Below are 24,085 nucleotides of genomic sequence, written 5' to 3'. Positions count from 1 at the left end.
GAAGCTCGGGGATTCTTGTGGTTTCTGGCAGCGCCCTGATCCTGACCTCACACAAGCCCACCCTGGCCTCGGGCTGAGCCCTGATCCTCGCCCATAGATGGATTTCTGACCCTAAACAAGCCCATGCCGGAACAGAGCAGAGCCCCAGGACATGGATAGCTCTGACCCCAAACACAGACAGAGCCAGGATATGGGGCCCAAAGTAGATTCAGAGATCAACCTAGACTAAGTCCTGACCCTAGATACAGTTGGGGCTTTAATCCTATATCTGATTCTGACCAGACTGAGCCCTTGACCCTGAATGGAGCCAGTCCTGGTCCCAGACATGTTCTTGGGCCTGAGTCTCATCCATCCTGACCCTGGTTATGCCATCCCTGATGTCCTCAGACCACCCCATACCAACACTCATCCCAGCCACCATTTAGATCTGATGCGCACCTCTCTCTCTCTCTTCCCCACCCCCCATACACCCCCCTCAGCCATCTGGTAAACTAGAAAGGATGAGGATGACTCAGAACCCCAAGTCCCCTCTGGCGGGCAGTCCCCTTACCTGGCCATCCATCTTTTGAAGGACAGTGGATGGGTGACGGCTCCCAGATGATGGTGACAGAGCAGAGAAGCAGGAGGGGGTTTGAGTCCCTGGGGCCCACCAACAAATAGAGCTGGACAGCATGCCCAAGAGGGGGGAATTGAGGAAAAAGCTAGAACGTGAGAGCCAGGAGCCCAGACTGTCGGAAACCCCAACTTCCCGCCATCCCCCGTGCCTCCCACCCCCTCTGGGAAGGGAAATCACATTTCCCTATTTTAGCAAGGGGTGGCGAAAAGCGAATACAAAGTTGAAAGTACAAGTGGGACGGAAAGCGAAACCAGGTGCAGCCCCCAGTATAAGACTCCCCCTACCCAGGAGATGGCTGGACAAAGAGGCTGGGCCCTGACATGGGCCAGACGGCAGGCAACCTTGGCTGGCGTGAGTGGGAGGCCAGGGCTGAAGCGGAGGGGTGGGAGGCTTGGTGGAGACGGGGCAGAGGATGGGAAGGCCTGACGGGTGTGGACAGGATCCATGGCACGGGGGCAACCACTTAGCCAAGACCAAGGACCCAGCTAGCTGGTGTCCAGGACTGACCATGGCATGAATGAGGTGGGGGACCTGCGGTGGGAGGGTGGGGGGTGGGGGCAGGGCACAGGATGGGACAGTTTTGCTGGCATGAATGGGAAGGATTGGACAGCCAAATTGACCAGGACCAGGACGAGGCAGATAAATGATGAGTTTGAAGTCAATGAGCCAGAGCCAGATGGTATGGCTGAGACTGAGCACTGAGGTGGGTCAGAGCAAGAGCAGCAGATGAGCTGGCACAACGCTCATGTGAGGCTGAAGCTGAGGAGCGAGCAGCCCAACGGGCCCAAAGTCTTCAGTTCAAAGGTCGGAAGGAGGTCCCATCTGCAGTTAGTGGCTAAAGCATTCAGGGGCTGGTCCCAGAGCAGTAAGCAGAGGAGACGGTGGTATCTCAGGTAGGGCCAAAGGCTTGAGGATGAGGAGAGAGCCTTCAAAGGCCAGAGCCAAGAACCCAGGACTGGATACAAGGGTAGGGAACGGCTGGGGACTCTAGAGCTCAGACAGGAAGAGGGGTAAGTACAGGTGACACATATATATCAACCTGGATAGGCAATAGCCACAAGGACCTGGGGGTATCCACTCTGCCCCCAACAGAGTTAGGAAGAAGCCTATTCTGTCATGGGTCTCCAGAATGCCATAGGGTCAGAGTGGCCCCCAAGCCAGGGAGCCAGAACGCCAGAGATCTTAGGCATGGCCCACACCCTCTGGAAGTCCATGGGCGGAAGTGGATGGTCCAGAAACTTCCCTTACCCTTTGCTGAGAAGCGCTTTGAGGAGCAGAGCACAGAGATTAGAGATTAAGGGGCCTGGAGAGCAGCAAGATCAGGGATGGACTGGGGTTCAGTTTTGGTTTGAGTTTCAAGGGGAATTGTGTAACTTCGTGGTGGCTAGATTTCCTCACCCCAAGGGAGAAACCACTGAACACTGTCCTCTTCCCAGGGCTCACATCCGTGGCCCCTCATCCCCCTTTCCAGGAAAACAGGGTTTGAAGCACCCTCTGAAGCCAACCGGTCTGACCCCCACTTTGCAGATGGGTATCTGCATAGAAAGGAGAGGCGACTCACTCGAGGGACGACCAGGAGAAACAGAGCCCCCCTCCCAGTTCAGACCCCCTCCCCTCCCAGAACCCCTGTCCTTCCAACTCCCACGCTGCAGATTTCCCCAGATGGGCTCTGCTGCAGAACGACACCCCGCCTTGGAGGAGGACTTACCACTTGGGATAGAACCACTGACCATGCCATCCCTGGGACCCTAGTGGCCAGTTGAAGGCATCAGAGTCACCTGGCTGAGCCCAAGGAATCCTTGGCAGAACAGTCAGTCCCCATTCCTGGGGCAGGTAGCTGCCTCCTCTGAGTTCCCTGGGGAAAGCACGTGGGCTCTGTGTCTGGACAGAGCTGGAATCCAGCCCTGGCTCCCCCTCCCTCTGGCTCTCTCAACTCAGTCAGGCCAGTCACCTCCACTGAGCCTCTGGTTCCTCCTCTGCAGAATGGAAAGAATACCCGCAACCAGGCTGCCACAGACAGTTGTGCCACTCAAAACAGGCCAGGGGAGCTAGTGGGGAGCCAAGACCCAGCCTCAGGTCTGCTTGCAAAAATGGGCACTCTGTGCAGACTCCAAATGGTGGCCTCCGTGGTCCCCTTGAGGTTGGGAGGGGCGGTTTGAAGATACCTGAGTAAGTTCCCACGAAGTGCTTGCACATTGCGCAGGCTCAGAAAAGGCACATGCCCTTTCTTCTCTAAGTTCTTCCCACGCCACATCTTGCTCCCCTTCCTTGTCTCACCAGGGCTCAGCCTGTTACTGCTCTCCTTGCTCCTGGTGCAAGCTGGTGTCTGGGGATTCCCAAGGCCCCCAGGGAGGGCCCCCCTAAGCCTGCAGGAGCTGCACAGGGAGTTCACAGTCAGCCTGCATCTCGCCAGGAAGCTGCTCTCCGATGTCCGGGGCCAGGCCCACCGTTTTGTGAGTTTCCCCAATGCAGCTGGCTCCAGGGATGAGGAGACCCCCAATCCCTGTGGGCCACCACTAACAGACTTTGCCCTACAGGCCGAATCTCATCTGCCAGGAGTGAGGCTGGACCTGCTGCCCCTGGGAGAGCAGCTCCCCAATGTTTCCCTGAACTTCCAGGCCTGGCGCCACCTCTCTGTGAGTGAAGGGCTGTTGGGGCGGGGCCGGGAAGCTGGCGATAGGCAGATGAACACAGAGACAAGTTGGGGGTTGATTTGAGGATAGAACGTGGAAGAGGCTGAGTGTGTGGTTGGATATAAAGATGAACCAGAGATTTGAAAATGGGGTTAGGAAGAGGGAAAGGGTCGGGAGGGTAATGGAGTGGAGAGGGAATGAGCGGGATGGAGTTGGTGTTGCGGGGATGGGAAGAGAAGAAAGGTTGGTTAGAGGTGAGGATGAGGGCAAAAATCAGGTGGGGGATGGAGAAGGGATGAGGAGGGCTGGTGGGAACGGGGTGAGATGGGATGGGAAGATGGTGAGAATGTGTATGGAGGAAGGACGGAGTTGGGACCCGGCATGGGAATGAGGGTGGGAAAGAGGTTGGAAATAGGGAGGAGACAGGATGGGAGGGTGGAGGGATGGAACCAAAAGGCAGGTGCAGAGTGACAGGGACAGGCATGGGGTCAGAGGGGTGCAGCATAGGACAGGAAAAGGAAGTGGGAAACAGGTCAGAGACCTGGAGAAGGGAAATCTGATGAACACAGGAAGGAAGTGGGGATGGAGATGAGGTTGAGGACAAAAACCCGAGGGAGCTGGGGTTGTGGCTCAGTGGCAGAGCGCGTGCCTGGTATGTGTGAGGCACCGGGTTCGATTCCCAGCTCCACAGATATATAAATAAAATAAAGGTTCCTCAACAACTAAAACAACAAAACCACGCAAGGATGGACAGGCGCGTGGGACGGATGCGGGGCTGGGTTTGACAGGGTCGTCCTTGACCTACCCTTTGCCCCTCCCTTCAATAGGACCCAGAGCGACTCTGCTTCCTCTCCATAATGCTCCGGCCCTTCCATGACCTGCTGGGAGGACTGGGGAGCCAGGGGGGCTGGACCAGCTCAGAAAGGACACAGCTGTGGGCCATGCGGCTGGATCTCCGGGACCTGCAGTGGCACTTCCGCTTCCAGGTAGAGTGCCCACCCACCCTCTTTGACCCCCGAGACCAATGCACAAAACTGAGGCTCATTGGTTCCCTTTAAAAAACACCCCCTGACCTCAAGTTGGGTGATCTGGGGGGAGATGTTCCTCAAAGCAAGTGTGCAAGAATGTGTAGGAGTGTGTGTCTTCTTTTGGGGGTTGGTCTCTAGTGAGATAAGAGCCCTTCTCCCTGTGATTCTGACGTCACCCAGATCCCCCTGAACATTTCTAAGGGCAAGAGAAATTTCAGTCTTAATAAAAAAGAAATGGAAAACACAAGCAGCAGAGAAACTAGCTGTGCCACTCCCCACCATTTCTGATCTGGACACGATCCAAATAGCAGAGAGGAACTTCCAGAATCCCAACCCATCCACAGGGCAACCCAGCTTGGTGAGCATCCTCTTATTCCAAAACTTCCATCTTCTTAAATCAAAAAAGTCAGGTTAAGACATGTGAGATGAGGACATGGAAAATCTGAAGCAGGGGGATCCAGGGGCCTGATGTCATCAAGCCACTGGGTTCAAATAAGGAATGAAGATTTGCTCAGGGTCTCTGCCTGGCCACTGTGCCACTGTCGGGGCTGTGGGTCTCTCTTCACAGGTGCTGGCTGCAGGATTCAACCTGCCTGAGGAGGAGGAGGAAGAGGAGGAGGGGTATGGGCTGCTGCCAGGGGCTCCAGGGGACCCCGCACCAGTGTCAGCCCAGGTGTCCTGGCCCCGGCTGCTCTACACCTACCAGCTGCTGCGCTCCCTGGAGGTGGTCTTGTCCCGGGCTGTGCGGGACTTGCTGCTGCTGTCCAAGGCCGGCCACCCAGGTCTGGGCTGGGGCTCTCAACACCCAGACCCCAGCCCTGATGGAGCAATCTTTTAGTCCCCTTCCCTCACTCTTTAGGACTTCAGGACTAGCTTCAGACCCTGCCCAATAACTTAAAGCCCCTCCAGTCCTTGCGAGATATTTATTTCTTGGATATTTATTTGTTGTCTAGGGAGATGACAGTCTATTTATTGTTTCATCCTTGGCACACCGGTGCCTAATAAAGCCCTCTCACCCTCTCTCTGCTTCAATATCTTTTCACAGAAGGGGTGTCAAACACCCAAAGGGCCTGAAATGGAGCTGGCAGCCTCCGGTTACCCAGAACCCCCTCTCTGTTCATTCGTTTTTGGGGGTCCTAGTCCACCTTCCCCCACTGTGACCTGCTCAACTAGCAGTTACCATAGCAACCAGCAGAGTTCTGAGACTGAGCTATCGGTCTGGAAACTCAAGGCAGCTGACCTGCTGCTGATCGATCTTTGAAACCAATTCGCGTTCCCAGGCCCTCCAGACCTCTTTCCTTTGGGTGGGCTTCCACCCCAGAGGTGTTACTCCTACACGGCTCTCTGAGGGGCCTGGGAATGGTTGGGACCCGAAGGGGTCTTAGAGGGAAGGACGCGGGAGAAGTCTCCATAGCCCCAGTTTTTCTTGCAGTCTTTTGAGTGGCTGAGACAAGTTGGGGAGGTAACCAGGACAGGAACTCCTGAGAGTTGGAGCCACCCAGTGGCACAGGTGTCTACAGTCTGCACTGGAGAGTCAGATTCTTGAAGTTCATGTTCTTCACAGACATCTGGTTATGTTCACTCTATGAATGACACACCAAGAAACCCAGGCCCAGAGAGTGGGAAGAATGCATCCAGGTGGCAGAGTCAGGGTGAACAGGGCCCAGGGGAGCCTGGTGACTCTCACAGCCTGGCTCAGCAGGATCAAGTCTCAATCACTGGGGCTTCGGCCGACCCAGTCGGGCTTGTAGCTCCTGCATCATGCCTGGGTGTGCGAGGCCAAACCTGGAGGTGGAAGACAGGCGCGTGCAAGGTGGTCCTCAGAGGCCCACAGCCTCCTCCCTACCCCAGCGCAGTGCCCTGGTGCCTACCCGTGTCCCAGAGGCTTTCTCCTGGCTGGTACTGGGGTCCCTTCAGGCCTTGGGGGGCTTGGCTCTGGGGTCTCCTCCAGCTGGAGTGGTCTCTGCTCAGGGTCTGACAGTCCCTCCTCGGGCTGGGGGCTGGGAGGGTCCTCTGGCTGCTCAGGGGCAAGGGTCCGCCGGAAAGAGGGCCGAGAACGCCGCTGTGAGGAGCTTCGTGAGAGGAGTACACGGCTCCTCGGGACAGAGACGTCCAGGGGGGACCCAGGGAGCAGGGCCTGCAAGGAAGGGGACAGAGAGTTCTGTGGGCTGGCTTCTAGATTCAGCTTGTCCCATGCTGGACCCCACCAGAGCCCTCACCTCACACCAGCTGCTGTGAGTGTCCCCTTGGGCACTTCCTGCAGCCTCAGTCTCTGAGGGTCCAGGCAGGGCCTCCACAAGGGCCCGTTGTGTCGGCTGCCCCTCCTGGTCTTGGACATCCTCCAGGCCTTCTGGATCAGTCTCCTTGGCCTCTGGCCTCTGGCCTCCAGTTCCAGTGTCCTCCATATCCAGCAGCCTTTGTGCTTCTCCCTCAGGGTGGTGGTCCCCACGCTGCCCCTCACCGTCTTTCCTCTGCTCTCTAGCTTGCCATGCCCCAGCCTCTTCTTCCAACAGCGGCTGCTCACCTGGGAGCCCCTCTGCCTCCGCTATGGCTACAGCATCCTCTGCTCTTGCTGCCTGGGGGCCTGAGATAAAGTCCTCCATCGCACCACCTTCTTCTTCTGCCACTGCAGGTCCCCCCACCTCTGCCAGCTCTCCTTCCCTGGCCTCTAAAGCCTCTCCTTCACCAGCTCTGCCAGTCATCTCCTCTTCTGCTGAGGCCTCTAGACCAAAATCCTGCCCATCTCCGTTCTCTCCCCCTGCAGCTTCCACCAGCTCTGCTTCCCCCTCAGCCTCCTCTCTCCCATACTCCCCTACCCAAACTGCCCCAGCTTCCCATTCTGACCCTTCCTCAGTCCCAGCAGCCCTTACAACCAGAACTGCCTCATCCTCCACAATCTCAGGAACCAAAGAATTGGTCTGTGTGTCCTCATGGTCCTGGAGACCCAGAGCTGCCTCCTGCAGCCTCCAGCCTCCCCTGGATGTTAGGTCTGCCTCCCATGGTACTGAGGCCTCCACTTTGCTATCCTCAGTTTCTCTGGCCTCTGATTGTTCCAGTGACTGGCCTATCCCTGCCTCTTCCCCTGGTCTTCCCTGCAGTTCCTGGTTTTCTGCTACAAAGGCCTCCCCCTCCTCTGTCACACATCTTTGGATCTCTGGCAGTTCAGACTCCCAATCTCCATTGGCCTTGGCCTCCAATGCCTGGCCTCCTGTAGCCTCTTCCTTCCCATCTTCAGCATCTGTTTTTACCTCCTGGGAATTTCTACTTCCCCTGTCCCTTCTCCTCTGGTTTCCCCAGGCTTCTCCTGCAGGGACCTCAGGATCCACAGACCCCGTGTACCTATAACACTCCTCCAGTCTCCTCTCCATCTCTTCTTTTCTCAGGTCTGAAACTCTACCGAGTTCTTCCCAAAACCCCAGTTCTTCCTCAGGTTGCTCTGTTGGGGTCAGGACACCTCCCATTAGCTCATGTTCCTGGTCTTCAGTGACTCTGTGTTTGAGGTCATCCCACTCCTCCTCCAACACTTCTTGGCTCCTCTGAGCCTCCTTACTTCTCTCCTCCACAAACTCATCAGACCTGGCCTCTGGGACTGCCTCCAAGTCAGAATCATCTCGAGCCTCTTTGTCCAGGGTCAGCTCAGCCTCTGAAGCCAGACAACTCCCTTCCTCCGCCCGGCCCTCCTCTGCGTGCACCTCCTCCTCCAGACCCACTCCATTGGCCCTGAACTGCAAGTTTTGCCTCCCCTTGGCCTCTTTCCCATGCTGATTGATCTCCCCTTCAAAGCCCTCCCCTGCCTCCTCCTCTGACTCCTGGCCTTCTGCAGCCTCCCTCTCTGCTGTCTGGCCTTCAGCTGCCTCTTCTCTTTCCTCGGTGCCCAAGGCCTGGGTCTGTCTGCGGAAAAGCTTCACTTCAGTCTCTCTCTTCACTTCCTTTTCTTGAACTTCCTTGGTGGCCTTGTCTAGGACACAGACTTTCCCAGTAGCTTCTGGAATCCTTTCTCCTGAGACTGGCCCATATTCTGTCCCCCTGACTCCTGGGAGGTCAGCCTCTTCCCTGGCTAAGTCTGTCCAGACCTCCTCCCTGCCTGAGGAGGTTATTCTGGCCTCTTCTCTGCCCAAGGTTGCCCAGTCCTCAGACTCTACCCCTGTCCCCTGGGTCCTTATGCTTTGGCCACTCCTCACCACTACCAACCCCTCTCCTTCCTTCCCAGGCCCTCTGGTCCCAGACCCTTCAGTTTCTGCCTCCAAAACCACTTGCTCTGTCTCCCCACTGTTCCCTGCCACCTTCTGGCCATCAGCGCCAGCCTTCACCTCAGGCTTTCTGTGCCAGGTCCACTCTGACTCCACCCCCCTGGCCATCCCTGGCTCTGTTGCCCTGACCTCTTCCTCCTCCTCCTCCTCCTCCTCTTGTTCCCAGGTTCTCAGCGTCTCCCCTCTGTTCACTTCCTGCTCACTAGACTCCTGTCTGTCCTGGGATTGACTGCTCCTGTCTTGCTGAGCCCTGGACCCTGTCTCAGACTTCTTTCTAGCCTCCAGGGGGGCACTTGGCTCCTGGTCCCTGAAGGCCCTGGCTGCCTCCCAGGTCCCAGTGTCCTGCCCATCTGCTTGGGACCCGGGGGAGCTGCCTTTTCCCCAACCCCAGGTCTGTTCTGCAGCGGAGCTTCCCTCCAGGCGTCTTCCAGCCTCTCCAGACCCTCCTGGCTTTCCAGAACCCCTGCTTTGGCTATCTCTAAGGCCCTCCAGGGCCTCCTGGGCTTCCTCCTCTCGAGTCTTCTCTGGCTTTCCTGCCGCCACCTCCCTCAGTTCTTTGGCTGCCTGTGCCTCCTGCTCTACAGTGGGGACCTCATCTCCCATGAGGTAGAACAAAAAGGCATTGAAGGAATCCTAGAAGAAAGCGGTGAAGGTAAAGGCATGTGGGGAAGGCCAGGCCCGGTCCCTTCCCTGGACACCCTGGGCCAGAGGAGCCCACAGTAAGGGAGAGGGGTTTGGGATCTGGGCAGACAGGGAGAACAGGATCTGCAGAAGGAATGAGAAGGGGCCTAGACTGGGGGTGTGGATGTGCTTTGGAGGAGAGGGATTGAAGCTTCCTGGCCCTGGGAAAGGAATCTGTAGTCCAAGGAGAGATTCAAAGGAAGGAGGGAAGGTGAAGACATAGGGAATGGGGTGAATCTCTGGCATCTCTTTGCCCCTCTCACCAGTGCCCCCCTCAAAGCCTGATGCAGCCCAGGGAGGTGTAGCCGGAGGAAGTCCATCTTGTCTGTTTCTGTGTGTCCAGAAAGCTGATAATGACGGTCCCCACCCACCAAGACTTAAGCCAGTCTTCCCCAGGACCTAAGACACTTCCTCTTCCCCTGTCTCTCCCTGACGCATCCCCAGGCCCTGCCCACCTTCCCCAGGGCAACCGCAGTCTCCACCCCAGGTGGGGAAATGGGTGTACGTCACCTGTGGGACACAGGTGCACATTTAAAGTGCAAAGGGTGAAAATGGGGAAAAAAAAAAAAATAGAAGTGGGAGCAAGGGACCTCGGAATTGGGGGTGGGGGAGGGGGCATGTGGCAACTGCAGCCTAGTGACTCAGGTCTTGTATTCACACCTCAGCCATTTCCGTCTGCCCCAAGCCACAGCCATTCTGAGAGAGGAAGCTGGGGTTTCTTGTTCCTGTTTTGCCTGGGGACAGAGAGGTGGAGTGAAGAAAGGGCTGGTGGGAGCTCTGGCTTCCCATTGCCCTGTCATTAATGCTTCCTTAGAGGATAAGGGGCTGGACTGGTGGCTCTGCCACCCATCCCCTCATCCGTGGTTATTCTTACAAAAAGGACTTGACTAACTTTGTTTTGTGCTTATTTGCATCTACCTCCCACACTCCTGTGAGTTCCTTGAGGGCAGAGGCCATGTACGAAATGCTGCTGAATTTCTAGCACTCTGCATGGATAGAACTATCTCATTTCTAATTGGTTGAGTGATCTGGGAAGCACATCATAAGGGGCACATTTCAAACAGCAGTCTGAAGTCCTGGTGGAGGGAAAGAGCTGTTAGAGATGGGCACAGGCAGTTGGAAGCCATAGCAGAGTTTTTCACAGGGGAAGGACATGATGAAGAAAAGCCAGGATTCTGCTTTACCTAGAGGAAGGTAAGAGAATGACTCCTTATTTGAGACTGGGTAGAGTGGCCTCCTCCCCCGCTCCCCTGCCCAACCCCACTTTTCCTAATTTCCTATAGCAGTTGGGTGAGATCACAGAATCAGAATCTTAGGACTTAGAATCTTAGAACTTCTGATGGAGCAGGAATCCTGCAGCGGTCTGCCCAATGAGGCAGTGCTATTTCTTATTGCTAAATGGGTCTCTAAGGTCACCTTTAGATCGAATGTTGTGTGACAGTCGTTAGCCTTTTTCTTCTGGTATCTCAGTTTTTCTCATCTGTAAAACCAGGAGTTGGAATACTTCTGTGATATTTTTGGTACTAGGATAACATGGGAGTTTGGATACTGTCAATAGATAATTCAGAAAATCCTCATAGTTGGCTATTATCTTTATTTTAGGTTTATAAAACAATACGTACGGATAACAGATTAAAATATGAGTGACCTGAGTTTGGTTGTTTGCTTTGAACCAGAACCGGTCCCGCGGGGAGAGGTGGGAAAAAGGCGGGTGGCCATATTTGTTCCTGGCAAGCCAAGGCTGCTGGAGAAGAGTTGAAGCCGCCCACGCCATGACTAGCACTGGCAGAATTCTGTCATGGTTTTCTGTGCCAGTAATCGTGGCTCTACTTGGCTCCCACCCGCTCCAGTTTAAAACCAGCGGTTCCAGGACTCTCCTGCATTCTACCTTTCCCACGCCCTAAAGTTGAGAAGACCGAAAGCGAAGGCAAGAAGAAGACCCGGAAGTAGGGAGGACCTCCGAATACGTGATGGGGGAACCTGCGGGTGATGTCACGTGATCCACCAACCTGCCTGGGCTCCTTGGTGCGGAACATTCCGCTGTTCTTAAAGGTACAGGCCTTAGCCCCCGCCCCATGCCCCCCTGCTTCAGAGGGGACGGGGGCGGAGTCCGACCGGTGGGGCGTGGTGCGGAGTGGGAGGGGGCCGGATCGAGTCCTGGGCTCTTCTGATTGATCGTGTGGCGCGAATACAGCAGGCAGCTGGAGCTAGGTCGGGCAATGGGGCGTTGACCAGTCTCGCCTGTCGCAGACCCTCATCCACCGGTCAGAGCCAACTCGCTGACTTTGGACCCTTCGGGGGATCTGAACTTGATGCCATGGGAGGCTGTGAGGGCTCCAGGTGGCGCCTTCCAAATTCCGAGAGTGAGTATTGTGGCCCGCCCCCTCCTCTGCCCCATCAACACCCGAGGGGCTTGGAATCTGGCTTGTCTGGGGAAGGCGCCCTCGGGGCAGTAGTGCATCTGCGAGTGGGAGGGGTCATACACTCTTCTAATTCACAGGGGAGGAAACCACCTCTGAGCCCCAAGCCCCTCTGCTGGATCGTCAGAGTGCGCATTGGAAGAATGCGGTGGGCTTTTGGTAAGCGTCTAAGAGTTCAGCTAAAATAGAAATGTAGCAGCCGGAAATGGAGGAGAAAAATTGAACCGTACAAAGAAGCTGAATCTACAAATATTTATTTAGTTAACTGATTTGCCCTGAAGCTGCCTGTGAATTTTCCAAAATTCACTCATTTACTTACCATCTTCACCTATTGGCCAGATCTTCAGTACCACCTGTAAGATCACTCCGTGTTCTTCAGCCTCAGCCTTGACATTTAAAAATACACATATTAAAAAAGAAAGAAAGAAAGAAAGAAAGAAATTGAGCCACCACTTCAAGTGGAAAACCAATATTTTCCTAATGCATGTTCAAATAAATGGATCACTGCTAAAACTTTTTACAAGGTAATCCGTGTACCTTCCAGAAGCATTCAGATACTGAGCCTTGAGAAGTACTACTAGCATTAGCTTACCCCATTAAGTCACAAGTTTTCATTTCTTTGAATATTTCAATGAAATTGACCCAGGTGCCTTAAAATAGGTTGGAAATCATAATCTAGAGGTTATATGTATCTTTTATATGTTCTTTCATATATATCTTTTCAAATGCTATAATTATCTACCTACTTTCTCAAAAGAATAGAACTGTAAAAGCATGATATTTATGTCCCAAGTTACCATAAATGGTAGTAGTTTTTGCTCAATTTGAGTTTTTCTGTGTGTCCCACATCTGGAACAGTAGGACTTAATGAGTTAAACTTGGAGGACTTGGGTGGCAGGTTGGGTTGGAAGTGGCTTCCCATGTAAATCTTTGGAAGAGTGACAACTTCTCTGAGCTTCAGTTTCCTCAACATTAAAATAGGAAGAGCCACTTCACAAGTTTGTGAAAAAGACCCATGAAATCTCTGACACTGGGCCCAATTTTTTTCCCTGCCACTGAGCACAGCTTTGGGAGATGAAAGTAAGTGAAGATCCCCTATGGATTACAGATGCCTTTGGCATTATTTTAACCTTTACAGCACCCTGTGGAGGTAGTCAGGTGAGACATTTATGTTCCCATGTTATACATGAGTTATACTGAGGCAACAGAAAAGGAAGTAACAGACTTGGGACCTGAATAGTCTTTTGAATTTCAAACCCTGGGATATTTTTATTGTTCTTCAGGGCATCAGTGGTTGAAAATGGCCCAGGAACTGAATCACATTTGGAGCTTAAAAGAAAAAGTTGTTAAAGATAGCTTTCTGGGAGGGGCCTCGGGAACTTGGAAGTGAACCCAAGTCTCCTATCCCCAAACCTGTATTTCTAACCCAACATTGAAAGAAGATGGGATCTGGTGAAGGACATAGGTAAGAAAGGATCACAGGCATTAAAGCAAGTGAAGATCTGTCCTGCTCATTCCAGGCTCCTGGGCCTTTGCAACAACTTCTCTTACGTGGTGATGCTCAGTGCTGCCCATGACATCCTTAGACATGAGAGAGCCTCTGGGAACCAGAGCCATGTAAGTGAGTCCCTCTCCACCACCACCATGGTTAGTTCATATAAAAAGATTAGGACTCACCCTGGGGCAGAGGCCCCCCCCCTCACAAAATAAAGTGACCAATGGGGCAAGGGAACTAGTCTCCCAGGCAATCAGGGCAGGGAAGATCCCTAAGAGATCAGTAGGTGCCAAGTTGACAAACTCAAAAGTAGCGTGGAAGGACTGTGGTTTATGGCAATGTTTCTTTTGCTTTTCTTTCTTATTTTTAAACCACTGAGCCACACCCTTAGACCTTTCTATTTTATTTTGAGACTGGGTCTCCCTCAGTTACTGAGGCTGGCCTGGAACTTGTGATCCACCTGCCTCAGCCTCCTGAGTCACTGGGATTACAGGTATGCACTAACATGCCTAACTTTATGGCTGGGTTTCTTTTTTTTTTTTTCTTTTTTGGTACCAGGGATTAAACTCAGATGCACTTAACCACTGAGCCACATCCTCTAGCCCCCCCCCCTTTTTTTTTTTTTTCATTTAAAGATAGGGTCTTAGCACAGGCCTTATAGCCTATCTCGTAGAGTGCCTGCCTCCCATGCTTGAGGCCCGGGTTCAAGTCCCCAGCACTGTGGGATTGTGGAAATAACAAACAAGATAGGGTCTTGTTGAGTTACTTAGGGCCTCACTAAATTTCTGAGGCTGGCTTTGAACTCATGATCCTTCTGCCTCAGCCTTCCGAGCCACTGGGATTACAGGCATGCACCACCACACCTGGCTATAGCTGGGTTTCATAACCTGGGGCTGGAGATTCTTGGTTGTGGGGCCATCTTGTCTGTGCCTTGTAGGATTTTAGCAGCATCCTGTGCTTCTGACCACTAGACGCCAGTAGCATACCCCTGACAAGCAAGTGGACAGCCAATAATGTTTCTAGACATTGACAAATGTTCCCCGGGGATTAGGATTGCCCCCAGTTGAGAACCGCATGTCTATAGTGAGCTGAAAGTACGTGCCCCATCCAAGCAGAGCAGCTACCACCGCCTTATCTTGTAGATCCAAAAGGGAATTTAGTTCCATCTTTCAAATTAGAGCAGAGCTGGAACTGGGGCCACGTCCCCCACCTTCCTTCCTGAGTGTAAAGCTTTCTTCTCTCCCATCAGGTAGACCCAAGCCCGATGCCCATACCTCACAACAGTTCATCTCGATTCGACTGCAACTCTGTCTCCACAGCTGTGAGTACTCGACTGGTCCCCCACCGCGAACCCCTTAGCACACTGCTGAGACTGTCCCGGTCACAGTTACTGAGAGTGTCGTACCGGGCTCCTGTCATGAGTGGCACATGTTGACTCATAACCCGCATGCCTGTCCTACAAGCTAGGTACTGTACACATTCCCCACTTTCCCGCTGAGGAAACTGAAGCTCAGAGAATGGGAGTACCTTGACCCGGGGGACATGAACCAGATCTGTCTGACTCCAGAGCCTGTATTTGTGGCAGGTTTCATTGCCTGGCTCCTGACTTCCCTTGGCCATGTGGTTGGGAGGATTGTCCCCGGGAAAGCCTGGAGTCTCACTCTGTTCTCCCGTTGCAGGCAGTGCTCCTGGCTGACATCCTTCCCACCCTCCTCATCAAACTGCTGGCTCCTCTAGGCCTTCATCTGCTGCCCTACAGGTCTGGGTTGGGGTGGCTGGAGAAAGGGCTCGTGTGATCAGAGAGGAGGGAGGAGGGAAGGCAAGGAAGGTGGCAGGAGGCTGCAGAGCCAAGGGAGGAGGCTGACCTTCCACTTCCCCTTTCTCCATTCGCCCTTAGCCCTCGGGTGCTCCTCAGTGGGGTTTGTTCTGCGGGCAGCTTTGTCCTGGTTGCCTTTTCTCACTCAGTGTCAATCAGCCTGTGCGGTGAGTGCAGTTCCATGTCCAGTGAATGGGCCCAGAGGAACCTCAGCAGGGCATTCGTAGCGGGTGGTCTCCCTGGCTTCCTAGAGGAAAGGGATTATTTCTGCAGCCCACAGAGGCCTGCTAGGGCTACCAAAAGCAGGAAATGGGAGGCAGGGCTATTTGTAGGGGTAGGTAGAGAAATGGGAGGATTGATGGAGATTGAGCTGAGCAGAGTCTGCCAGACTCCACTGTGGTGGGTGGAGGAGACGTGGAGGGGTCATCCCTGCTCCTGGCTGGATAACTGGGTACTGTTCTCTGCAAGAGGACGTGCAGAGAAGGGGGTTAGCTCTACTTCTCTGTCCAAGGGATCTGACTGATGCTGAGCTGATGCAGACAAGGCCATGGTCAAGCATCTTAGGGCCCTGGGGCTTTGGGTCCACTCTGTGCCTGTCCTCCTCCCAGGTGTGGTCCTGGCCAGCATCTCATCAGGTCTGGGGGAGGTCACCTTCCTCTCACTCACTGCCTTCTACCCCAGGTAAGCAACATGGCGGGGAGTGAGGACAGAGGCCATCCCCCTACCGACTTCAGTCCTTCTGAGAGCACCTGTGTTCTCCTTCCCAGGGCTGTGATCTCCTGGTGGTCCTCAGGCACTGGGGGAGCAGGGCTGCTGGGAGCACTTTCCTACTTGGGCCTCACCCAGGCTGGCCTCTCCCCACAGCACACCCTGCTTTCCATGCTGGGGATCCCTGCCCTGCTGCTCGCCAGGTGAGTAGCCCTGGGCTGGAAGGAAGAGGGATGGGAGAGAGAGGACTTGATCAAGTTCCAGTCTTCAGATCCCAACATTTTTGTTGAGGGGAGCATGGATCGATTTTTTTTTTTTTTTTTTTGCACTAGAAATTGAAACCAGGAGTGCTTAACCACTGAGCCACATCCCCAGCCCTTTTTATATTTTATTTAGAGACAAGGTCTCACTGAGTTGCTTAGGGCCTTGCTAAATTGCTGAGGCTCCTGTGAGCTTGCAATCCCTCCTGCCTCAGCCTCCCAAGCCACTAGGATTACAGGCGTGTGACACCACACCCAGCAGGAGTGTGGATTTTGTATCCTGGCAGGCATAGATTTTGGATACCACTACTCCAGTCTGGAGTCCCAGAGCTGCCACTTGTTAGCTGTGTGACATTGGACAAGTTACTTTGCCCGTCTGACCCTCAGTTTCCCCATTTCAAATGGCAGTAGTTCTTGCTTTCCCACAAGTTGATAAGTGTGAAGCATTCAGCACAGTGTGGTTCCCAAGATGATTCTAGTAGTTCAAGGGTGGACTTCATTTGTTCTGTGTGCTTTCATAATTATCAGGAAACAATTGTAACTGGCCAGTTGAACCTGTGACCTCACAGCTCATAGCTTACTTAGAACAAGGCCAGGTAGAGAAAAGGAGTCAACGTGAAGGAAACATTAAGTAAAAACTTACACATAGGGGGTGGGGTTGTGGGTCAGTCGTGGAGCACTTGCCTTGCGTGTGTGGGGCGCTGGGTTCAATCCTCAGCACCACATAAATAAATAATAAATAAAAGTAAAAAAGTATTGTGTCCATCTACAACTAAAGAAAATTTTAAAAAGAAAACCTTACAGATAGGAAGAATGTACAAATAGCAGATAACAGGAATCCAGAGCATAAGTGACTGAAGTTTGGGAAGTTCTGGCCTAGGCCAAAGTGAACATGAAATAGGCCATAACTAGAGGCATCCTGAGAAAGATGACAGGAAAACAGGACCGGTCTGCTTGGAGGGAGGCAGCAAGCAAACAGTGACCTTGGTAGGTATAAGGAGGCAAATTTCAGCTCAAGAAGGAAGCGTGTGTCCATAATTGGGGCTCTGCAGCACAGAACAGGGTTTCCTGCAGGTGGTAAGCTCCTCACCTTTGGAAGCATACAAATATCAGGTGCACCCTGGGAAGGAGTGACCTCTGGGGGCCTTTCCAGCCCCACAGGGGCTCGTTGACTTCTTCATTCTGCTCACTCTCAGCTATTTCTTGTTGCTCACATCTCCTGAGTCCCAGGACCCTGGAGGAGAAGACGAGGCAGACACTGGAGCTCGGCAGCCCCTCATAGGCACAGAGACCTCAGAATTGAAGCCAGGTAGGAGACGCAGGCCCTCCGAGAGGTCACTTTCTGTCTTCGGGTTTTCCTCTTTTCCTGTCTGCAGTGGGCACAGCCAAGGCAGGATGCGGGTGGGAATCAGGTAGGTTCCAGTCAAAACATTGTCCAAGAGCTGCTTACTGAGTACTGGCTGGGCCAGACATTCTGACTGCTCCAGGGACAGTGAATGCCCAAGACGAGGAGCTGAGACAGTTCGTAAGCAAACCAACGAGTCAAAAAAAAAGTTTTCACATACTGATTGATAAGCACGGGAAGGACATAAAATAGTGATATGTCACAATGACAGTCGAAGAGAAACAGGGAAGGATTGGGTATTCTCCCTTAGGGAATGTTCTTCAGAGAAGGGCTTTTGGAGGAGGTGACGTTTGGGCTGAGACTGTCTAGGTGAATAGGTTCCAGGCAGAGGGAACATGAGGAGCTGTGGCCCTGTGGTAGGAATGAGTTCGGATGCTCTAGTAGCAGAAAAGCCAGTGAGGCTGGGGTGGCATCTGTTGAGGTGTATACAGAGATATGAAGAGGTTTCATCTAGTTTACGTTTATTTTGTTTTTATTTTATTTTATTTTTTTTTAATGAGATGGGATTCCAATATGTTTCCCAGGCTGGTCTTAAACTCCTGGGCTCAAGCAATCCTCTCTCCTCAGCCTCCAGAGTAGCTGGACTTGAGGCACCATTGCACCTGGTTAACTTTGAGAGAGTGTGTGTGTGTGTGTGTGTGTGTGTGTGTGTGTGTGGTGCTGGGAATAGAATGTACTAGGCAAGTGGTGTACCACCAAGCTGTACCCCAGTCTTTTTTTAAAAAATTGTGGTCATATAGAATGCGAAACTGGATGTGGTAGCACATGCCTATAATCCCAGCGACTCAGGAGGCTGAGGTAGGAGAATCGCAAGTTTGCTGCCAGTCTAGGCAACTTAGTGAGAACCCTGTCTCAAAATAAAAATAAAGAGGGCTGGGGGTATAGCTCAGTGGTAGGCTTCTTGGCTAGCATGCATGAGGCCCTGGGTCCAATTCCCAGCAACCCGAAAAGAAAGAAAGGAAGGAAGTAGTGATTGTACCTGCCTGCAGTCCCAGTGATTCAGGAGACTGAGGCAGGAGGATCACAAGTTTGAGACCAGCCTGGACAACTTAGCAAAATCAACCTCAGAGTGAAAAATAAAAAGGACAAGCGCTGGGGATGTGACTCAGTGAGAGCACTTGCCTAGCATGCATCAGGTTCTGGGTTCTATCCCCAGCACCACAAAAATAAATAAATGATAGATAGTTGGTAGGACTAGAGGTAACTCAATGGTTGAGTGCCTCTGGGTTCTACCCCAGAACCACAAAAAAATAAATACATAGATACATAAATAAATACATACATACATACATTTTAAAAAAACCCAACCAACCAACCTGGTCATATATATATCCCTAGCCCTTTGTATTTTTCAAGACTGGGCCTCACTAAGTTGTCCAGGCTGGCCTCAAACTTGTCAGCCTCCAGCCTCAGCCTCCTGAGTCGCTGGGATTGCAGGCATGTGCCACCATGTTAAGCACTACATTACATAAGTGTACACTGTAGTGTCACTTAAGTGTGTCCACACTGCTGTGTTGGCTGGTGCTACTGGCACTGTTGGCCGAGTCCTCAGCGCTCTGACTTCCTCTGTCCCTCTCTCCCTGCTCCCCTGCAGGCTCCAGCTGGAACCTCTCCCTCCAGGAAAGATGGACCGTGTTCAAGGTTTGAGCGGTGGCAGCAGTGCATGCCTGCGGGTGGCGACCACCCTGGGCCTTCCGCTTACACGTTCCAACTCTTCCAGGGCCTGCTGTGCTACATCATCCCCCTGGTGCTGGTCTACTTTGCTGAGTATTTTATCAACCAGGGACTTGTGAGTGAGGGGTGTCGGGAGGGATGTGGAAGTAGCATTTGGATGGACCCAGCATCCCCACCCATCTCTCCTGTCTGGTCTTTGCTGCAGTTTGAGCTTCTGTTTTTCCGGAACACGTCCCTGAGTCATGCTCAGCAGTATCGCTGGTGAGAGGCAGAACAGAAGGTGGCAGGGGACAGTGGGCTGGGAGGTCCCCTTGATGGTGGGTACCTGGGGTGATGGGGCTGCCCTGCCCAGCTGGCACCCAGAGGGGCTTCCTCCTCCCTGCAACCCCCCTCAGGTACCAGATGCTGTACCAGGCTGGCGTCTTCACCTCCCGCTCTTCTCTCCGATGCTGTCGCATCCGCTTCATCTGGGTCCTGGCCCTGCTGCAGGTACCAAGCTCCTTCCCCTCCTCCACTCCCACCTTGGCTCCCGGCTTCCTCAGGCCCTGCTGCTTCCCTCCCTCATCAGGAAGTGTTTACTGTGCACTAGCATTTCTAAGCAGAGAGACCAAAGGCCACAAGGGTCCCATGTACAATGTGTGGCCCCTGGAACCAGGCAAACCTGTGTGCAAATCCCAGCTTCTGTACTCAGTAGCTGTGTGACTCAGGACAGGTCTCTGAACCTCTCTGAGCCTCACTTTCCTCATCTGTAAATCAGTTGTGGAGGAGTGGGGCTGTAGCTCAGTGGTAGGGCACTTATTTGCCTAGCATGGACAAGCTCTGGGTTTGATCTCCAGCACTACAGAAAATAAAAAATAAACCAGATGTGGGGCAGCATCTGTTTCTCACTAGTTGTTAGAAGTAGAAATGAGAAGAACAGTAAGACAAGATTTTGTTTTGTGTTTTCATCAGTTAGAGGCACTTGTTCAATGATTATTTATACACGCCTCATGCAAAGAGACAAGATTTCTTTTTTTGGTACTAAGGATTAAACCCAGGGATGCTTAACCACTGAGCCACATCCCCAGCCCTTTTTTATATTTTATTTTGAGATAGGGTCACGCTAAGTTGCTTAGGGTCTTGCTAAATTGCTGAGACTGGCTTTGAACTCAGGATCCTCCTGCCTCAGATTCCTGAGCTGTTGGAAAGAGACAGAATTTCAAATAATATTTCTACATATAGGAAAATGTACAGTTTTTTCATTCTGGATGTTCATTATAATACAGTCGGTGATATTGCAGTCAAAGGGCTGGTTACTTATTTTAGTAAATAATTTCTGGTGACCAAATTCAATTATCCTTGGCAAAGAGTCACCTATAGTTTTAGCAACACACACCGTTCTCAGCAATGGTCTAACCAAAGGAGTGTGACATGACCAGCAGTCATTATTTCAAAGTCGCAACCTACATCCCTGAAGGTAATTGTTTTTTGTTTGTTTTGAATATGTTCTTTTTAGTTGTCAATGGACCTTTATTTTATTTATTTTTATGTGGTGCTAAGAATCGAACCCAGGGCCTCACACATGCCAGGCAAGTGCTCTGCCCCTGAGCCACAACCCCAGCACCCGTGAAGGTAATTGTTAAAATAAACCTTCCACTCACTCCAGGCTAAGCATCCCTAATCTGGAACTGTAAGTATCCAAAATTTGCTACTTTTTGAACAGGGAGATGCAACCACAAATAGAAATTTCTGTGCCACGAAATTTTGTTTCTTGTACAAAATTATTAGAAATACTGTATCAAATTACCTTCAGGTAATATGTATAAAGTTTATCTGAAACACAAGTGAATTTTGTGTTTAGATATGGGTCCCATATTCCAAAGATATATCTTATGCAAGTATTCCAAAATCTGAAATCTAAAAAATGTGATACATAACACATGTTGCCCTTAAAGTATAAGAAATGTTGGGCACCATTGTACACACCCATAATCCCAGCAACTTGGAAGGCTGAGGCAGGAGAATTGCAAGTTCAAGGCCAGCCTCAGCAACTTAGCAAGACCCTGCCTCAAAATCAAAAGGGCCGGGGATGTAGCTCACTCAGTGTAAAGTACCCCTGGGTTCAAATCCCAGTAGAAGAAAAAAAAATGATAACTAGATACAGAATATACTTTTAACAGATTATACTTTGATATTATGACAGCAACTTATAAATATTCTCTAACCTTCTTCCTTATTTATCTGAGTAGTGCTGCCAGCTCAGGGCTTGTACCCACAAGGTCCCAAATTGTGATATTAACATTTGTGACTCGTGGTTCTTCTAGATGCTGCTGAAACATGTAGCTTATGGTTTGAGGTATATGTTTAACCAAGGCTGCTTCATAGAATTAGGGCTCAAAATCATTTATTGCCACTCCATTGCAGAACTGGTTTGCGGTGTTACCCAGCACATTAGTGTTACCAGGGTGTGTTCTTTTTAATGCACCTCACCCTTACTGAATTAGGACCTCTTAGGGGGAGGCCTGCATGGTGCATATTTAACAAGGCCCCCAGGGATCCTGCTGATGGACTGGGGCACAAAGGAGAGACCTGCACCTCAGATGGGGGTCAAGGAGGTTTCCTAAAAGTAGTGGGAACATCTAAAAGGGTCTCTCCACCTCAGCACTCTGGACATTAAAACTGGATAATCCTCTGTTGCGGGGGGGCTGTCCTGCGCATGGTTGGGTATTTAGCAGCATCCCTGGCCTCTACCCACCTGATGCCAGTAGCACACCCCAGCTGTGACAATCAGAAATGCCTCCATGTTGCCAAGTGTTCCCTGGGCCTCTGGTCTCAGACCGGTAAATGTGGGGAGGGGACCACTCTGTTCAAGGAGCCCTTGGCAGGAGGTGCTCGTGGGAGTGACTGGATCTTGGTGGAGCTGAGATTCAAGCGAGGAAGGGTGGGATGGCAGTCCAGGCTGCAGGAGTGATGGGAGCAAAAGGAAAAGGGGAGGGACCTGCAGATGGAGACAGGGCATAGGGTGGGCCCAGGCCTGACGGATCTGAGTCTGTGGGTCCAGCTGGGTATTGGGATTTTTTTTTTAAACTTTTTTTTTTTTAAATATATGTTTAGTTGTAGATGGACACAATCCCTTTGTTTTATTTTATTTTTAAAGATCTCATTCTTTAGGGTTTTGGTTTTTTTTAATACTTTCAGTTGTAGGTAGACACAATGCCTTTATTTTATTTTTATGTGGTGCTGCAAATTGAACCGAGTGCCTCACACATGCTAGGGGAGTGCTCTACCACTGAGCCACAACCCAGCCCACCTGTATTTTATTTTTATATGATGCTGAGGATCGAACCCAGGGCCTCACTCATGTTAGGCAGGCGCTCTACCACAGAGCCACTGTCCCAGCCCCAATATTGGGATTTTATTCAGGCCTGTCAGTTCTGTCCAGTATGTCCCAGAAATGGGGGCTACTGGATGTGATGCCCAGCCTCCCTCTGTCCCTGCTCTGGTCCCACACTCACCTCTCCTCCGTCTGTGCCCACAGTGCCTCAACCTGGCCTTCCTACTGGCAGATGTATTGTTGACCTTCCTGCCAAGCATCTACATGGTCTTCCTGATCATCCTTTATGAGGGGCTCCTGGGGGGTGCAGCCTACGTGAACACCTTCCACAACATTGCTCTGGAGGTCAGTACCAGCCGGCGAGGGCTGTGGGGGTCTCTCTGAGGGAGTCAGGGCAGAGACCCCAAACACTGAAGCCTCACCCCTGCTCTCTGCTCTCCCAGACCAATGACCAGCACCGAGAGTTTGCCATGGCAGCCGCCTGTATCTCTGACACCCTGGGGATCTCCCTGTCGGGGGTCCTGGCCCTGCCTTTGCATGACTTCCTCTGCAGTCTGCCCTGACACTCGAGCTGGTTGGAGCCCAGGATAGACTGACCTCTGGGCAGGTCAGATGGCCAGGCCTGCCCCAGACCCCATCCCTGAGTTCTGCCTGGCCTTCCCCGCCAGGCCTGCAGGGTGGGAAGTGCTAAGACCTGTTCCCCGTGACCATGGGACAGCCATCGTCTCCCACTCTCAAGCTGGTCTCGGGAGTTTCTTCATGGCATCTTGCCCTCTGAATAAATGCCTATTTTATCAACTGACTTCTTGTGCAATTCTTTCTTTTCTGAAAAAAATGTATTATAAAAATTATATTACTATAGTTGGTGGTATAGTTTGAGGTCTGGTGCTATGACGCCTCCTGCTTCACTTCTCTTGCTCAGGATTACTCAGCTTTAATAAGAATGAAATGATGGCATTTGCTGGTAAATGGAGAATATCATGCTAAGGGAAATAAGCCAAACCCCAAAACCCAAAGGCCAAATGTTTTCTCGGATGTGTGGAAGCCAATTCACAGCAGGAGTTGGGGGGGCCCTAGGGAAGAATAGAGTCACTTTAGATTAGGTAGAGGGGAGTGAAGGGAGGGGAAGGGGTATGGGGGAAGGAAAGACAGTAGAGTGAAACAGACATTACCTCATGTGCATGTATGACTGTATGACTGATATGATCCTGCAATGTGTACAATCAGAAAAACGAGAAATTATACTCCATTTATGTATGATTTATCAAAATGCATTCTACTGTCATGTATAACTAATTAGAACAAATTTAATTTTTTTAATTATATAAGGCCACTTTGAAACACACACATAAATGTGTATATAGGTACGTTATAAATGTATATATGAGTGTATAAAGAAAACATTGCAGTCTTCTGCCCAATCTTTGAGACTTAAATTAGTTTATTCTTTCATTCTGTGGCTCCACCTATAAACATTTTTTTCCCAACACAAGGTTTTTTTTTTTGGCACCAGGGATTAAACCCAGGGATGCTTAACCACTGAGCCACATCCCCATCCCTTTTTATTTTTTATTTAGAGACAGGATCTCCCTAAGTTGCTTAGGGCCTCACTAATTTGCTGAGGCTCTCCTTAAATCGAGATCCTCCTGCCTCAGCCTCCCAAGCCGCTGGGATGACAGGCATGCACAACCATGCCTGTCTTAAAATGTTTTCCAAGGTTTACCTTGTATATAGCAGTACTTATTTCCATGTTGTAGTACTTTATTCCTTTTTATAGCAGAATAGT

The 24,085-nt window shown here is 51.6% G+C and overlaps 4 protein-coding genes across 8 annotated transcripts in view; 2 read left to right on the top strand and 2 right to left on the bottom strand.

The window, feature by feature from the left end:
- Positions 1 to 24,085, bottom strand: part of SGF29 (SAGA complex associated factor 29) — a 209,538-nt gene that overhangs the window by 41,543 nt on the left and 143,910 nt on the right. The window lies entirely within an intron of this gene.
- IL27 (interleukin 27) lies at positions 832 to 5,297 on the top strand. The gene is made up of 5 exons (XM_079120059.1): positions 832 to 967; positions 2,897 to 3,069; positions 3,154 to 3,252; positions 4,077 to 4,235; positions 4,846 to 5,297. Exons 1-5 carry the CDS (start codon positions 937 to 939, stop codon positions 5,113 to 5,115), a joined length of 732 nt encoding a protein of 243 aa, XP_078976185.1. The 5' UTR covers positions 832 to 936; the 3' UTR covers positions 5,116 to 5,297.
- APOBR (apolipoprotein B receptor) lies at positions 5,207 to 9,543 on the bottom strand. Its single transcript, XM_079120053.1, has 4 exons — positions 9,472 to 9,543; positions 6,497 to 9,160; positions 6,149 to 6,414; positions 5,207 to 6,062 (listed from the first exon to the last, which is right to left on the bottom strand). Exons 1-4 carry the CDS (start codon positions 9,526 to 9,528, stop codon positions 5,993 to 5,995), a joined length of 3,057 nt encoding a protein of 1,018 aa, XP_078976179.1. The 5' UTR covers positions 9,529 to 9,543; the 3' UTR covers positions 5,207 to 5,992.
- Positions 9,053 to 23,101, top strand: CLN3 (CLN3 lysosomal/endosomal transmembrane protein, battenin). Of its 5 annotated transcripts, none has more exons than XM_079120056.1 (18): positions 9,053 to 9,179; positions 10,353 to 10,402; positions 11,115 to 11,260; positions 11,403 to 11,571; positions 11,709 to 11,787; positions 13,149 to 13,245; positions 14,373 to 14,444; positions 14,803 to 14,882; positions 15,021 to 15,106; positions 15,548 to 15,620; positions 15,707 to 15,850; positions 17,104 to 17,216; positions 18,907 to 18,953; positions 19,033 to 19,101; positions 19,192 to 19,247; positions 19,382 to 19,475; positions 22,504 to 22,644; positions 22,743 to 23,101. In XM_079120056.1, exons 3-18 carry the CDS (start codon positions 11,198 to 11,200, stop codon positions 22,860 to 22,862), a joined length of 1,503 nt encoding a protein of 500 aa, XP_078976182.1. In that variant the 5' UTR covers positions 9,053 to 9,179; positions 10,353 to 10,402; positions 11,115 to 11,197; the 3' UTR covers positions 22,863 to 23,101. The 5 variants fall into 5 exon arrangements, with proteins under 5 accessions (XP_078976182.1, XP_078976181.1, XP_078976184.1 ...); XM_079120055.1 differs by having other exon boundaries at positions 11,059 to 11,260; XM_079120057.1 differs by lacking the exon at positions 9,053 to 9,179 and having other exon boundaries at positions 9,928 to 10,402; positions 11,059 to 11,260; positions 11,459 to 11,571.

This window comes from Sciurus vulgaris, assembly GCF_902686455.1.
Source record: "Sciurus vulgaris genome assembly, chromosome: 18".
Classification (NCBI taxonomy): domain Eukaryota; kingdom Metazoa; phylum Chordata; class Mammalia; order Rodentia; family Sciuridae; genus Sciurus; species Sciurus vulgaris.
Note: the sequence above shows the minus strand (reverse complement) of the source record. Positions and strands in the feature narration are given on the sequence as shown.